We start from the raw sequence: 16,061 nt of genomic DNA, 5'->3' as shown, positions 1-16,061 counted from the left end.
CCAATTGGCTGACCACATTTGGCACCGGTTTTCCCACAAAAAAGTCCTGCTCCAGGCCCCAGTTTTTGTGTGAATCCCCGGTGTGTATGTACATACTTAGTAGGACTCGGATTTTTATCTTATTTTTTATTTTAGAAATTCACTTTATTGAAGTAACATTTGAAGCTTGGCATAGCCCCAGCCCTGTCTAGTATTATTATATTATTATTATGCATTAGTATGATAATATCATAATAGGCCAGCACTATTTAAGACAACATAGGGATAGTAGACAGCTTCCTATATAATGATTTTCAGATGTGTTTTGAGAAACCCTTTGAGTCAGTGTCACATATTGACACTGAATTACCATTATCAAAAATGTGATCACACCACAATATTGATAGAATATAGAGACAGTATTGTTTTCAAGTGTTTTTTGTTTAGGCTGAATGTTCTCTTATTTTCCTAATTGTTTATAGTCAGATATGTATACCTTCCTCAACGGAGACTAGACTGACATCTAAGTTGTGAGAGCAATAAATATATCATAATTGCCGAACCTAAGGTTTGGCTCTATAGAATCATGTTGAAACCAGCCCCCCCATATCGGGAATGGCTGTGCATTTCTATAACCCTTTTGGGACGAGCCACGTCATTATCTAACTCTTGTACCACTATGGCATTCCGCTGGAAGATTGTTGATGGCTTCCAGCAGGTTTTGGAAGTCTCGGGCTGCAGATATAGGAAGCGACATGGAGGAAGACGATGGCAGTGATAGAAATTTTCCGGTCTGTCAATCACTGTTGAGGCTGTGCTTGCTGATTCAGATGAAGATCCGGCTTGTCCGATTCACCGAGCGCCAGTATTTAGGTGGAGATAAGATATTCAAATATAATTGATTATAAGCTGGCCATAATATATTATATTCATAATATATTCATATTCATAATCAGCCATATTTAGGGTCAATGAATATGCACAGTGCATATTATAATCATATTTATTTGAATATATTCAGAATATATTCTGCCATATTATAATTGTGGACAGCACTAACGTCATATCATGTGGTGTGGGCCATGGTCTTCCTTGGCTTATTATGTAAGGTTCGGCACCTGCCGCTTGCGGCCTTATCCCTCCTCATATAATTATGTGCCCACCAGCCATATCTTGAAGAAAATTGTTGATGCGCTGCTGACAAGCTCAAGAGTGCAAGCTAAGTCTTAGCTAACCCCAAAAATGCTAGCAAGCCTTGAAGCAACATAACTTACGGTGAGGATGAGGATGAGGAAAAGATAAGTGGACCTCCGAGAGTATGACCTCCGATTGCTATAAGTAATTCAATCACTGCTAGCATGGAAATTTTAATAATAATAATAATAATAATTGCCATGCTAGCGCTAGCAGTGATAGAATGAAATTAATCCAGGCCGCAATCCGTGTTGGAAGAAGGGTGTCTTGCTTTAAAGCACATCCACGGTGACGTTGGCCAGGTCAGCAGGCAAGGTGTCGGCAAACTTGAAGCCGAACAGCTAAGGCAATCGGCCGCCCAACGGAGTATTGAGAATTCATCAGAAGTAGTAAGTAGTACATCTACTTGTCTGTCCATTGAAACGCCGGTGCGCATGTGCGACCGGCCCCCTCTACTACAGCTTTGAGCCGGTGCCTGCTTCCTCCGCCAGGTCCACCTTGACCGCATCATCGCTGCACGCGGACTCCGAGTCGTTGTCGCACCCATTCAAGCCGTTCCCCGCCGCGGCCTGCAGCGCCCGCATCAGGTCCGCCCGGGCCGCGCGCTCGGTGTCGCGCTCCTTCTCGACGGCCGTGAGCCGCGCGCGAAGCTGGAGGACCAGCCGGCGCACGGCCGTGAGCTCGGCGGCGTGGGCGCCCGCGCGGCGGTCTTGGGCGGCGCGGATTTGGTGCAGGAGGTCGATGGCGTCTGTGAGCACCGGACCGGAGCCAGCCGCTGCGGCCGGTGCGGGTGCGGTGTTGGTGCTGGGAGATTGGAAGGGCGCCGTCGCGGAGGCCGGGGCTACGCCGAGACCGGCCGGTGGAGGCGGGAAGTAAGCCCGTCGCGTGGGCTGTGCGCCGCGGACCTGGTTCAGAAGCTCGGTTGCGTTGGCTGACGGGAGGGGTGCAACCGCCGGCTGGGGAATCAACTTTTCGAGGAGCGCGGTCTGTACAGCAAGAAACTGGCGCACGACGTCGGCAAGCTGGGTGTCTGCAGCTGGCAGGGCCCCGTGGCCAGCGGCGGCGGCGGGCAGCGACCAGTGCGCTGGCGCCGGTGGGAGGCCGAGGCCGGGGAAGGGCGGAGGCGGGGGCGGGAAATACGCTATCTGCGCGGCGGCGAGGGCGTTGGCGTGCGCGTTGGTCACGGAGGGAGGCTGGTCCATCATCGCTGGCTGGTGGTGGGTAGGAGACAAGTTGTGCGGTGAGGGCGTGAGTGACTGTGATTTGAATCATTTGATGCATCGTTTAAGCTTTCAGGGTCGCCGCGGCACCGGCCGCGCCTCGTGCTCAGGGTCCATCGCCCTTCCACTGACCTCCGCTGCAGCTAGCAATGCAGGATTCCGTCAGGCGTCCGCCCCAGGACAGGAAGACCTGACGAACATGCAGTTTCTGCCCAAAAATAAGTCGCTTGCGGAGCACTGACGTTCAAGTTTGAGCAAAATAAGTTCGTTACGCACGACTGATGCCAAGACGCGCCGCGGGTTTGAACCGACGGCCCCGCCGCAACTTGGACTTCAACGGTTGGGAGGTGTCACTCGAGAGACGTTTTTTTTGACCTCATGCTATGGTCAGCGGGGCAGCCTGAGCTCATCATGCCGGTGAACGGCGATGCAGATTCCAAGTCCGCCTCTCGACGTGATATCAATCAATGCACGGAAGGAGCGAACAGTGCCGCGGCCGCTTAAATCCGATCACCGGCCCAGCGGCGCGTCTCCCACGCACGGTGACCGATCGGTGTCACACGAGAAGGTCGCTGCACCCACCAGTGGCCGACACGACGCCGACGGTGCGCAAGCCCGGCTCGCGCGTCACTCGAGCTCGTGCCCGACACTTCTCACCGGCCAGCTTCACACGCGTGCCCAGGTCCACACGACCGTCGACAACCCTGCTGGATCCGCCGACAGATAGCTTTCGAGCAAGAGGTTGGCAAGAAGGATGCGAAAAAGGTGCTGACGCAATCCGATATGTGGCGTCTACCGTCTACGGCTGATCGTCATGCTCTCTTTTTCCTCACGGCGGACGTCGGGCCTCAGGTCGGGGACACACGTCGCACTGGCAACGGCATACTTGCCCAACCTCCGGCGGCGAGGCCGAAATATGGGACATCTCACAATCACAGCGCTGTCGTCATGTTGAGGCCCGGGCGCGGTCCTCGTCAAATAACAATGGGCGGGTCTGTGTTCCCCGCGGCCCATCCTCCGGCCCATCCTCGGGCACACCTTCTTCAAGTTTCGGCCCGGGGTCAGATGGCGCGTCGTGCGCTTCATGCACGCTCCCAGAAGTGCCCCGGGGCTGACGAGTCACCCGATAGCCGGTCTGCGATCGCCGATAACGAGCCCAAGAACGAGCCGGCCCGCACGCATCGCCTCGCCGTCGAGTCGCCGACCCGGACTCGGACTCGGGTCCGGGCGAGCTGGGCAGATGTTATCGGCGTCAGTGGCCCATGCGGACAAGGGCGCTGGAACTTGGACGACTGGAGGGAGCGAAATGAAACCGAGGTGCGTCGCAAGACCAGGGCAAACTGCTGTGATGCCAGGGAGAGGTCGCGGCCAGCTTCGGGAGCGCGCACGCCGTCCGCACGGCCAAGACGATGACGGCGATGGAGACGATGCAAGTGTCTGTTTTACGGAGGTTGTTTTGCGGCAGTTCAGGACGAGCTCGTGATGGGGCGGCCGATGAAGCTGGGGTCACGGTGGCGCTGATTGCGAGTCGCCCGCACCAGGCGCTGTGTCATGTGTCCACAGCGACGTGTACTAGTGACAACTGTGGGTCTGTGGGAAGTTGGTGCGCGCGGTTGTCTGGTGATCAGTTTGAGCCGAATTTAGAACAATAAGTGTCTTTGTCCAACTGAATTGAGTTCAAGTTCTGCATGGCTGCTGAACTCCTTGTTCTTGTGGACATGACAACGACAACAAGGATCGTCGCCAAGAACATTGTTCTTGTTTTCTTTGATCATCCGCCCGCATCTGGCTCAAAGAAGAGTGTTGTGTGAGCTGTTGAATCAAAAACAGGAACAATAGCAGTTCCTTGTTGAAGAATATAACAGCCGCACAGTCAATGTGAGCCGTGTTTCTTCCCTTCCCCCCCACCTTTTTCTTCAGCCACTGCTCACTGCTATCATCTATGCAGCTCTTGAATGGCGATTCTGTCTCTGACGAAATCACTCTGGAGATACTCACCCTTGCACTCTCTGTGCCTTACAGTAACTTCTCCTCATATAACTTCCGGATCCTTCGGGCTGAGCGCCCAAGCTCTGCCTACCTTGGTGTCTGCAAGGCCTGGCATCGTGTTGGCACACCACTCTTCTACCATGTTGTGGTCCTCCGCTCTAGGCCCCAGGCTAAGGCACTGGCAGCAGTACTGACTAGGGACAAGAGTCTCAAGAAAAAGCCTGAGGACAAGACACTTGGAGAATTGATCAGGAAGCTTCGCCTCCGGGGCGGGTATGGAGAATCAATGTTCAAAATCTTGAACCTTTCCCCCAACATCACCGATCTTTGTCTTACATTTGATATCATGTCATGGGATAACACAGGGGGACTTTGTCGTGGTCTCGAGCTCATTAGCCCTCACCGGCTGCTGATTGATTTTGACTGGGGCGAGCGTCGAAACAAGATGGTCACAGCTCTCATGGATGCATTGGTTGCAGCAATTGAAGGGCAGTGGCATTCCTTGGTATGTTTTTCCTTTCTTAAAGTTGGTGAAGTTAATAACACTATATGGCCTCCCAGACAACCTTGCATATAATGGATAGATATGATCTATCATGCTCAAGCTACTCACTCAGGATCAGGCAGGCTGTAGTTGATGCTGGCCGCCTTCAACACCTTATGGTCCCTGACATTGAACTTGCTGAGCAACTTTATGGAGAACTGGAGGGATATCCTTTGCAAAGTGTTATAGTCAGATCTGCACCTGCTGAGCTTTCGACTCCAAACCCTGGACTCCAGTCTTTGCTGAGATTCACAGAGCCGGAGGAGGATAGGTTTGCAGTCTTGCAATTACTACAATGAGCACTCAACTACTTTCAGTGAACTTACATTGGTGTCTACCACTGGCAATGACTAGGGTCTTCATTTTACGGTCCCCCAACTGCAAATTACGGAATCTATCTGGTCATGTATTCTCTAGTTTGCAATGCAATGCCCAGAGCACACAGGCTCGGAGCCCATGTACATAGTTCCTATCACAGTGGTGTGTATGGGAATGCCATACAGATCTTCTGGATGTCACATCGCAGAATAGTAGGTTCACAATTGTTTCAGCACCCTTAATTTCTATAGTTCTCCGCACCTACTAGTCGACTTATAGATGACTTATAATCAAGGTGTGATCATGTTGTGCCTGCTAAAGACTTAATATAATATAGCCTGGCATATGTGTATATTGATTTTAATTCTTGCCCTATTTTTGATCTCATCAGTGGTCAAATGATAATCATTGTGAGAACATATTACCCTATATGGCGGGAGAGGGAGGAGGGGGGTGCTCATGTCACATGTGCCATCTGACACAATGATCTCCGCTGATTCCTACAATGACCCAGCGCCACTGCAGGTCTTGTGGAGACAGGGCTTGCTGTATATATGGTGTAGAAGAGGTTAAACCTAAGGTCTATGTACTTGGTTACTATTGCAGTTGAATAGTCAATGGATGTAGCAACCTTTAATTAAATAATTCTGTGTTGTTACTTACTCTTATATTAAGCAGATGTCGTGTGAATGTATGCACATGTTTGGCACCAGCCTTAGCAATTCATTTGGCTCCACATTTCTATTTTTGGCATCACTGCTGTTAAAGCCCCAAATTGGTAACAAAAGCTGTAAGGTGTGACCAATCCTAATTGGGATACAAAGTTGTATGTGATATCTTGCACCCAGTACCATGAAAACATTATATCTAGGGTTATTTACCATGCTAACACCTGAATATATACTAACTACTCTCAATTTGCCCATAAATCAATAACCAAGTATATAAAATTTATTGAGTTGCAATCTATGTAGATAGTAGACCAGATATTTAAGAGGGTTAGTGTGTACCTGTGTGCCATTCTGTAATTAGTGGGATTTTTTTTAAATTCATTTACTTTATTCAAGTAACATTCAAAGCTGGGGCTACGCCCCAGCCCCGTCTAGTCCTTATTATGGAGATACAAGCAATCCCACAGGAGCTTCCCGCTAGTGACTATTTGCACCCATAATTCTATTTACAACTCAATATGCATGCACTGATTCCATAGCACAACCAGGTTGGGGGGACTTGAATTGTCCTGCTGTATCAAAGGGTCAAGTCCATGGCGGTACTTGGTGTTCAGGGGATGAGGGTCGAGGTGCCTAGTTGATACCAAAGCCAGGGGAACAGCCCCACGGCCAACTACTTAAGTACAGGGCTATCTGCGCACGGACCAGTCATGTGATCAGTCACAGCTGTCACATCACATGCTCCCCTTACAAACGGATCCTCGAAGCCAGCAAGGTCTATTAAGTCCTTGAAGTTATTGGTATATCCGTAGACGTCCCGCGTTCCCATGTGATAACCCGCGCTCTCCAGCTTAGCGAGCGCAAGGTCTTGCTTGTTCTCCTCAACGAGCCGAAGGAGGAACTCAGAGAGGAATAGGTTCCACCGAGGGAAAGGGAAGGGGTTTTTGCTCCCATGACGCTCTGCCCATTGCTGAGTGGGCCCCTCCGCCATATAGGACATGGCGTAGCGAACGGCCTTTTCTTCGCTCGGCTCTCCGTTGACCACGAAGGCCTCTGGGGCGGGCCGGGCGTAAGTCTTGACCGCGTATAGGAAGGCGCCGCCGCGTTTGCGATCTCTGTTAAACACAAACGGGGGTTTGGTCGTAAGACCAGTTTTAAGCCAACGGTAATGTCACCAAATAACACATCCGTGTCGGGGCATTTGGAGATGCTGAAGTTGGTCCAGGAGCTGCCGAAGGTGGTGCGGCACCGGGAGCCTGGGAAGCAAGGTTGGTGAGGATATTGGTGAGGTTATCTAGTTTTGCCTCAAGTGCGTCCATGCACGCGTTAGCATCCGAAGCAGCTCCGGTAGACATAGCAGGCGTAAGGATGATGAGAGCAGTGGAGGAGGGGTCAAGTGGCAGGGGCAGTGACGAGGGGGGTACGGACTTGTACTCCGAGCCTGAGTCGGCGCCCGAACCTGGCAATCTTGACCGGTTGATCCCGTAGAGAGTTTCTTCTGCTGTAAGGGCAACCCTGGAGACTATGACGAAAGCCTAGCAGGGGAGGATTCAAAGTGTGAATAAAGGCTACAGGAAATACACGGAGGGACCGACCTAGCAGGGGAGGATCCAAAGAGAAGAAACTCTAAGGGTCCACCTGCTCACCAGGTATACCCTGTTCTTTCCAAAAGATGTTGGCTACTGCCACACCCTGTAATGCAAAAGATGTTGGGAACAGCTAGGCTGTAAAATAAGAATTGATTTTTATAGGGTTAAATAGATAGATATGACTAATATAACACCATATATAGTAAGCTAATCACCTTTTCTTCAGGCCGATGATGCGGATACTATGTTGCTCAATGACCCGGATAATGCACAATGACCCGGATAATCCGGTTTCCCCGTCCCCTCTCTTCAGCTATGCCCCCGGACTGGGCCGGAGTTTACTTAAGTAGCTAACATCTGTCTTTGTACCAAAAATCTTGGAGATCCATCGCGAGATGCTTCTAAACGATGCTTCCCGCTCAATCACCTTGATTGATGCTGAGTACCACCAGCTCAATATATGCACTTATGGTTCACGGAAAAATCTGAAAATATTCAAAGGCATATATTCATGCCTAGAGGTGTGGAATTCACCCTCAGATTAGCCTACCGGGCGATGGACATGTTAAACACTGTAAGTTATGAGAGTGTAACACGTGAGTCACGCAATACGTCACTGTGACCAGTGATCGCCGATGCCGGCTTTCCACCTCTCACTCGTTCTCCCATCGTCGCGCCATCCAATAGCCATTATGACCTAGCACAGGTCCTACAACAAGACTACTACACTCCACCGGCATAGCCATAGTCTCTAAATGGCAAACTCCGCCACTCCATTGGCTCGTTGGATGGCCATGGATCAACGAAGGACTGGGACATGTCTGGGTCGGGAATCGGGTACTGGGGCTGAGCAGGAAATGAGAAAGTGAAAGGATATGGCTGCTGTTGCTGGAATGGGTGGAGACTGGGCTGTCCAGCCATTGGTGTGTTGTCGCAGAACTGACTGACTTGAGCACTAACATCTATTTCAGATTGGTGCTCTGTTTCGGGGAGGCGACTGCTGCTGGCCACAGCATTATCGGCTGCTTCCTGGGCACGACCCGCGCGTTTCCCGCGAAAACAGGCCCATATATTTGGTGCTTTGCGCCATCTCTTCATGATCGCGAAAAGAAGCGCTGTAGGCGCTTCAACAACTCGTCTTTTGTCCCATCTTGGGGCAGTCGCAAGTCCCATGCAAGATCCATGAGGTCCTCCTTCTTTTTTGCTGTCAGCAGCCCAGTAAATGGTGTGTTTTCGTCTCGGTTTCGCCTCCGCTCGTTTCGCTGAATCTCCTTGTCTTTAGCTTGTCCCAGCTTTGCATCCTTCTTTTGTTTTTTGCTTGCCTTTCCGCCTCCTCAGCCTCAGCCAACTTCCTTCCTTCCGCCGATGTCAGCAAGCGTGTATGGGACTTCATCTTCCGCTTTTTACTCGATCGGGCCGCCTTCGCATTTATCGATTGCTTAAGCATGGTGAGTTCTTCAGTTACCATTAAGGCGTGCCCCGTAATGATTGCATTCCGACGCTCTAGCTCTTCGATCCGAGCGAACAACACGGGGTCATAGTAGAAATGGCTGGTGGGGGACGACGAAGGGCTGCTGGAGTTTGGCGACGACTGTGCTGGTGTAGTGGTCCGTGGAGAAGGCTGAAATCGAGAAGAGGAGGGTTGAATTGAGGTGAGTGGCGCCCTTATATCCAGTATATTTGTGCTGAACGCTGGACGCCGTTCACAGTCTTCTTCATCCGAAGACCAGTCTTGCTCGGAGTCGACTGGATCCGAGTCAACGTCCGACTCGCTATCCGAATGAGTGTCAGAAGCAATGGCATGGTCGACTGGCGATAACTGGGGTGGAATGATTGGGACGAGGGCAGGAAAACTGGGGACCTCAACGACATCCCGAGCCTCCGTTGAGAACGGTATGCTCTGGGCGAAGTCCGCGTCTTGAAAGATTGCACGGTTTGGTGGGTACATTCCGCTCTTCTCAAATGCTGACTTGACAACCTTGACAGTGAATGACCGATCTCGAACGCGCATGTACTCCGAGATAAACTCTCGAAGGGGGATATCTTCACCCGTTCGAGAAGAGATTTCGTCACATCGCTCTCGCCACTTATTCGAGAATGGCCCAAAGACACCGACATCCAGTGGTTGGAGCTTGTGAGTGGTGTGGGAGGGGAGAATCAGGATAATGATATTGTGGGCTTCGGCAAGATCGATAATGCGGATAGTTTCGTGCGAAGCATGTCCATCCATAACAAGTAGGATTTTTTTGCCAGATTTGTTTCGTGCAGTCGCCTGAGGAATGAATGACTTTTCAAACCATTCAGCACCTATTTCATTATCAGTCCAGCCATTAGCTGATGTTGCGACACTATTTGCAGGTGAGATAGGACATGCGCAGTTGAGGGGAAATTCATACGTTATATCTTCATCCACTCCAAACCAATCTTGATGAAACGCGACACCAGGAAAGACAAACCCCGGTTTGAGGTTCGTCCCGTCAGCACATATGGTTTCAAGAACCGTGATGAGGGTAAGGTTGGCACTACGACGGATATTTGTTGTTGTTTGTTCGCTTCGCAAAGCAGTACTTCTGTCGTCCGGTCTTGCGTCCACCACCAAGTTGACAGCCTTTTTCATCCATGTTGTAAATGTTCTCAATTGGTATGTCGTATTCTTCAATAATCTTGGAGAGTTCTTCAAAGTATTGATCAACCTTGGGTTTATTGAAAGCCTGCTGCCGAACAGGGTCCATGGCGGATGCGGTGCGGAAATGAACCTCAGGATGCCGGTCTGTGAAGTGGGAGACCCAATTGCGGCTCGGTCGAGTACCATCATTCCGAAGAAGGGCAGCACGGTCTCGCAACTGCTTGGGTGTGAGAGGAAGACCGGTCCGACCACGGTGGATAGCCCACTGGACTAGAACATTCTCCAGGGAGTGGGAAAGATACATCTTGGCCTTTCGTGCCTCCTCCATACTCTTTCTCTTGCCTAGAAAGCGATTATACAATGTGGTAAATGGTATACCGTGTTCCCGAGCTGCCTCGGAAACGTTAGGCTTCCGGCCGTGTTGTTGCTGTCGAAGGAGTTGTTCAAGGGCCCGAGCTTCCTTGACAGCCTGTTCTTCGGCGTTGGGAGCTTTCTTCCGTGGCATTTCGGCAGGACGTGAGAGAAGGAAGCGCGTTTGTTGACTCCGGCGTGACCGTGTCGCGTCCATCACGAGATGATCAGCAGGCTGTCAAATCAGAGCGGAGCTTAGATTGTCACGCTCAAAACGGCATGGAAATGGCATCAAGCTCATCGCCCGGTAGGCTAATCTGAGGGTGAATTCCACACCTCTAGGCATGAATATATGCCTTTGAATATTTTCAGATTTTTCCGTGAACCATAAGTGCATGTATTGAGCTGGTGGTACTCAGCATCAATCAAGGTGATTGAGCGGGAAGCATCGTTTAGAAGCATCTCGCGATGGATCTCCAAGATTTTTGGTACAAAGACAGATGTTAGCTACTTAAGTAAACTCCGGCCCAGTCCGGGGGCATAGCTGAAGAGAGGGGACGGGGAAACCGGATTATCCGGGTCATTGTGCATTATCCGGGTCATTGAGCAACATAGTAAACATTGGGACAAGGCTGTAATACAGAATAATGAAATTGATAGAATGATATGTCACATTTGATGTAACACCATAGATCCATCAAAACTATTGATCTTCATCAAAAATGCTTCCATATGGAAAGACATATCTAAAAGCCATCAATCCCATCATGATCCAAGGCCCAGAAAGCTCAAAATAAATTAAAAAGTTGAAAATATCAGAATAAACCTGAATTTCTAGCCCTTGCCAACATCTTTTGCATTACACTGTGTGGCAGTAGCCAACATCTTTTGCATAGAACTAGCTATATCAGCTGACCTGCTAGGGCACCAACTATATACTGGTCGTCCGTAACTGCCGACGTAGAGCGCAGAAGGCCTGAGCGGCGTCACAGGCTCTGTCCCAAGGTGATCGTTGGGAGGGTCTTGATGGATCTAAGGCTTCTCACGAGTGTCACGGATAAATACCTGTACTCTACCTGCAGGTAATTTAGGCTTCAAAACCAATACCTGCATTTGCAGCATCTGTGGGAAACGGGTACCTGTACTCATGGATACGGGTACCTGCACGGGTTATCCACGGGTATTTTGAATAAAATATTGGGATACTGAGATATATTGACAATAATAAGAGCTTCTATAGTATATAGTATCAAGTAATATACTTATATGGACACCACAGGGCATAAGAAGACTCTAGTGACTGGAATATATGGAAGATAATGAAAATTGAGATCTTCCAGAGTCATACCTGTACTCTTGGCATCCGTGGGAAACGGATACCTGTATCCGCGGATGTCAAACCTGCAGATGTTTTCCTGCAGGTACCTGTGCAAACATCCGCGGGTGTTGACACTCGTGCGGAGCTTTAGATGGATCGGTGATTGTGCGGGCGAAGGAGGCCGTGGACGATGGTCGGGGTGGGTCGGAGCATCCGAGGGGGCGTTGGTCGGATGCACTCCGACGGTCCAAAGCAAGGGGGGTTCAAGATCCTTATCAGGCACATGGGGTAGGGGGGAGGGGGGGGTCCCAGGGGGTAAAAAAAACTTTTTGTATATGAAAGATTTGGGCCTTATATAGGTGTAAAGCCACTGAAAATATAGTGTATATACTCCAATTTCTATACTTCACAACTCTCATACTTATATCTATATACTTTCATGAGCCTGGATAGCCCACTCTGTCATAGGTCTATTGACAGGTAATTGATGAGAGGTGAACATGTTGAAGAGCTGATATAGCCTACCATATGTGTTTGAAGGTTCCAGGTACATACACACACACACACACACACACACACACACACATATACATATACATATATAAAAAAATTTGCAAAAAAAAGTTTCACAAAGATTGAATTTTTATCCCACTTTTTGATCACATCAGTGGTCACATGACGCAAATCGTGGGAACATATTACCCGATATGGCAGGAGGGGGGGGGTCCCCCAGGGGTCGGAAAAAAACTTTCCGACCCTATATCCATCATTCAAGACTTGAACCCCCCTTGGTCCAAAGGAGGCCAAAGTGGGGGGTTCCCCAGACAATGAATATTATACTAAGCCGAGGTTCCAATACACAGCGGCAAGTATTATCTCCTGTACAATCAAATTTAGCTAGATTTGAACCCCCCCCCCCTTTAGTCACCCATGCTCTGAGGTGCTCGGAGGGTCGATTAACTGAACAGTGGACCATTGGCATTGCACACTGCTTCATTTGGGTTGGAGTCTGTCCCGATTTTGCCAACTGCTGGAAAGCTTAGTATTCATCACCTAGGTATTTCCGTCCGCCGTCACCAACTCAATGCCCGCAAAAATAGATCACTACCCCAGACGTGCGGCGTTAAGTGGTACCACGGCCCTGGCGTGGCGCGCGCCAAGCACGTTCTGTCGCCGGGAGAGCACCTGCGCGAGAAGCCGTGCGCCTCCACGGACGCATGGGATCGACTGACGGCAGAACGGCGACATCAGGATCAGCTTGGCGTTGGCAAGCGCACGTTGCTTGCTGCACATGTCGCCATCTCAGCCCAGCCCAGCGGGAGATGTGGCGTGTTATCATAAGGGTCGGGCCCCGCTCCCACCCACCTTCTCCCCTCGTCCCCAATGCTCTCCCTGCTGCTGCTCGGCCTGCTGGCCCAGTCAGCCCGCTCTTCGCCCGCCCCCCGCGCCGCGCCGTCCCCGGTGTCCGTCTCGCTCGGCGGGGTGACCTACATCAACCAAGGGCTCGTCGCGTTCGGCCTCATTCCATCGAATGCGACAGAGTCGACGGGCGACACCCTCGGCGGGCTCGGGAGCGCGGTGGCCGTGAAGCCCGGCACGTGGCGCATGCAGGCCGACGGGACATATGCGGGCACGCTCGTCGTGCAGCCCGACCGCGGGTTCAATGTGTGCGTTGCCGCCTTTTCGGTCATTTTCGTCACTAAGAGCACGAGGTAGACTGACAACCATTGATTATCAAGCGCGGCGACACGAGCTGTCCTTTGTTCTTTCCCCATACACCGGCTCTGCCGCGCTGTCCTTCGCAGACGCGCAGAAGACACTCAAGCTTACATATCTCAACACCACCCTTCTCTCCGAGCGGAACGGAACCAAAACGAGCGGGCTCGACCCTCAGGCCATCCGGGCCGCGGACCCCGGTTTCGGAGCGGCGGACCCGACCGCAGACCCGCAGATGCCGATCGCCAGCCTGAACGAGCCGCATCTGAGTGTCGACGCGGAGGGAATCGTAATCAATGCGGACGGGACGTGCGTGTTTATTGACATGCGCTGCGCATATTTGACAGAGATATATGCAGATATTGGCTGAGCGACGAGTATGGCCCGTACATCTACCGCTTCTCGGCGGCCGGGCAGCTATTGCAGACGATCCAGCCGCCGGAGGCGATCCTCCCGCTCAGCAAGAAGGGCAAGCTGAACTTCACGTCGGAGGATGATCCGGACACGGGCCGGGGGGCGAACCAGGGTGCGTGCCGTGCTTGTTCCTTCATGCCTGGGTCCTTAGTTTCACAGGCTTTGAGGGCTTGACGTTGGACCCGCTGACGAATACGCTCTACGCGATCCTGCAGTCGGGCACGATCCAGGACGGCGCGGCGCAGTTCACGCGGCTGTTAGCGTATGATGTGAGCCAACTGGACGTTGCTGTGCCGCTGATCGGCGAGTGGGTTGTACCCCTACCGGTGAGCAGCGGGGGCAAGGTGCGTAGCACGAGCGAGCTGCACTTTGTCAGCCCGGGTGTGTTCCTCACGCTTGCGCGGGACGGCAATGGCCACGGCGGGAGCGGGACGGACGTGAAGTACAAGCACGTGGACCTTTTTTCGATCGCCAACGCAACCTCCATCGCGCACACCGACTTCGACTCCGCCGCTACGCCCGTCGCGCCAAAGGCCAAGCTCGCCAAGGGCGTCACTGCTGCTGCCTACGCGTCCTTCCTGGACATCGCCGACCCCGCCGGCCTCGCGCGCTTCGGGCTGCACACCGGCGACCCGGACGACCGCACGCTGATCAACGCCAAGTGGGAGGGCCTCGCGCTCGCCCCGGCCGGCGTGCCCGGCGCGCCGGACGACTATTTCTTGTTCGTGGCGAGCGACAACGACTTTATCAGCACGCAGGGCGTGTCGCTCGGCGTGCCGTTCGACGCGGGCGAGGATGTCGACAGCCAGTTCTTGGTGTTCCGGGTGACGCTGCCTGGGGCCGCGGCGGGGGTGAAGGCTGCGTTGGGGCTGTAGCATGTAGTAGGTATACCCAAGAATAGACTGGCCCCCGATCGACAGATTCCGAGCCGCGATCGGGAGCGGGAGCAGATGCGGCAACGTGCCGACGTCGGCATGACGTCGACGCTCCACTGTTTCGCTTATAAGAGGGACCCACATCGGCGCCTGCTCTCAAATATTCATTCGCCATGTCTGCCCACGTCTCGGTGCGCCGCACTGCACTACTTGCCCTCTAATGCATTTTCGTTGAAATCAACCAGCAGCCTTCAAATCCCTCGCTCTCCTCTGCCGACTCGGGTCCCGGCCCGGCGCAGCTAGCCCCACCCGTAAGCTGTGCCCCTCCCCGTCTTTGTCCATCTCATAGGAAATGCGCACTGCGGCCATAGACACATGCCCCGCCGACGCGCAAATCGGGCGGCCACTCGCCGCTGAGCGAGTGTGCCGGCGTCGAGAAGGTTGCACACGCGAAGCCGCGGCACGAGAGCGAGCACGAGCACGGGCGGACGGACACCATCGTGCTCAAGTAGGCATCGATGCTGGATGTACAGAAGAAGGCTGACTCGAAACGGCGGTAGCGCGCTATGATGTATGCATCAGCCAGTCTACATGTACTATAGTACTATACCGTCAACTAAGCAACTGGCATCTATATCCCCCAGTTCCTTCTTCACAACACCGTCAAGTGACCGTCAAGCAGGCACTCCACTGGGCTCCACATGCTCCGTCTTGACGCATTAAGGCTCCCCGGCCGGCCGGCATTGGCGTGGGCGCCGGCCCGGAGGACCCTTCCTTGGTCGCGTGTTCCAGCTTGACCCGCTTGAGCGCCAGCCCTGCGCCGACAGCGCCGAAAGCTGCCATATCATGTGCGCCGCTGGGCTCCGAGTCCAGGGTGCAGCCTGAGCTGCTTACCCATTTTAGTGTGCTTACTGGCAAGGGGGGTTCAAGATTCGAAACATGGATATAGGGTTGGAAACTTGGACAAAATTTAGCAACATCACAAGGATGCACAGCATCAAATATGGTATGGGGCACATTGGACATACTCAATTCGAATGCCAAAAATGGTGTGACATCTGATACGAAAATTGGAATTCGAATTATTTCCTAATTAGGAAGTTCTTGGCGCCGGAGGCGCCCGGAAATGTCATAAATTACCTTTTTGGGACAGGAATTTGAGCAAAATGGTGTGACATGCGGAAAAATTTCGAATTTTATAGCCTGTGTGACGCGTGACATACGAACTGAGTAAAATACTACAGTACTGTAAAAAAG

The 16,061-nt window shown here is 52.1% G+C and overlaps 2 protein-coding genes across 2 annotated transcripts; one reads left to right on the top strand and one right to left on the bottom strand.

Moving 5' to 3' along the window:
• Positions 1-1,628: 1,628 nt before the first annotated feature.
• Positions 1,629-2,375, bottom strand: MIND_01269800 (uncharacterized protein; the record flags this gene model as incomplete). Its single annotated transcript, XM_037369176.1, has 1 exon — positions 1,629-2,375. One exon carries the CDS (start codon positions 2,373-2,375, stop codon positions 1,629-1,631), a length of 747 nt encoding a protein of 248 aa, XP_037214382.1.
• Positions 2,376-13,182: 10,807 nt separating this feature from the next.
• MIND_01269700 (Phytase-like domain-containing protein) lies at positions 13,183-14,804 on the top strand (the record flags this gene model as incomplete). The annotated part of the gene is made up of 4 exons (XM_037369175.1): positions 13,183-13,466; positions 13,516-13,824; positions 13,875-14,041; positions 14,089-14,804. 4 exons carry the CDS (start codon positions 13,183-13,185, stop codon positions 14,802-14,804), a joined length of 1,476 nt encoding a protein of 491 aa, XP_037214381.1.
• Positions 14,805-16,061: the final 1,257 nt, after the last annotated feature.

This window comes from Mycena indigotica (assembly GCF_014461135.1).
Source record: "Mycena indigotica strain 171206Taipei chromosome Unknown Mind.scaff0013, whole genome shotgun sequence".
Taxonomy (NCBI): Eukaryota; Fungi; Basidiomycota; class Agaricomycetes; order Agaricales; family Mycenaceae; genus Mycena; species Mycena indigotica.
The sequence above is the reverse complement of the archived record's forward strand: the minus strand, read 5'-3'. Positions and strand labels throughout refer to the sequence as shown.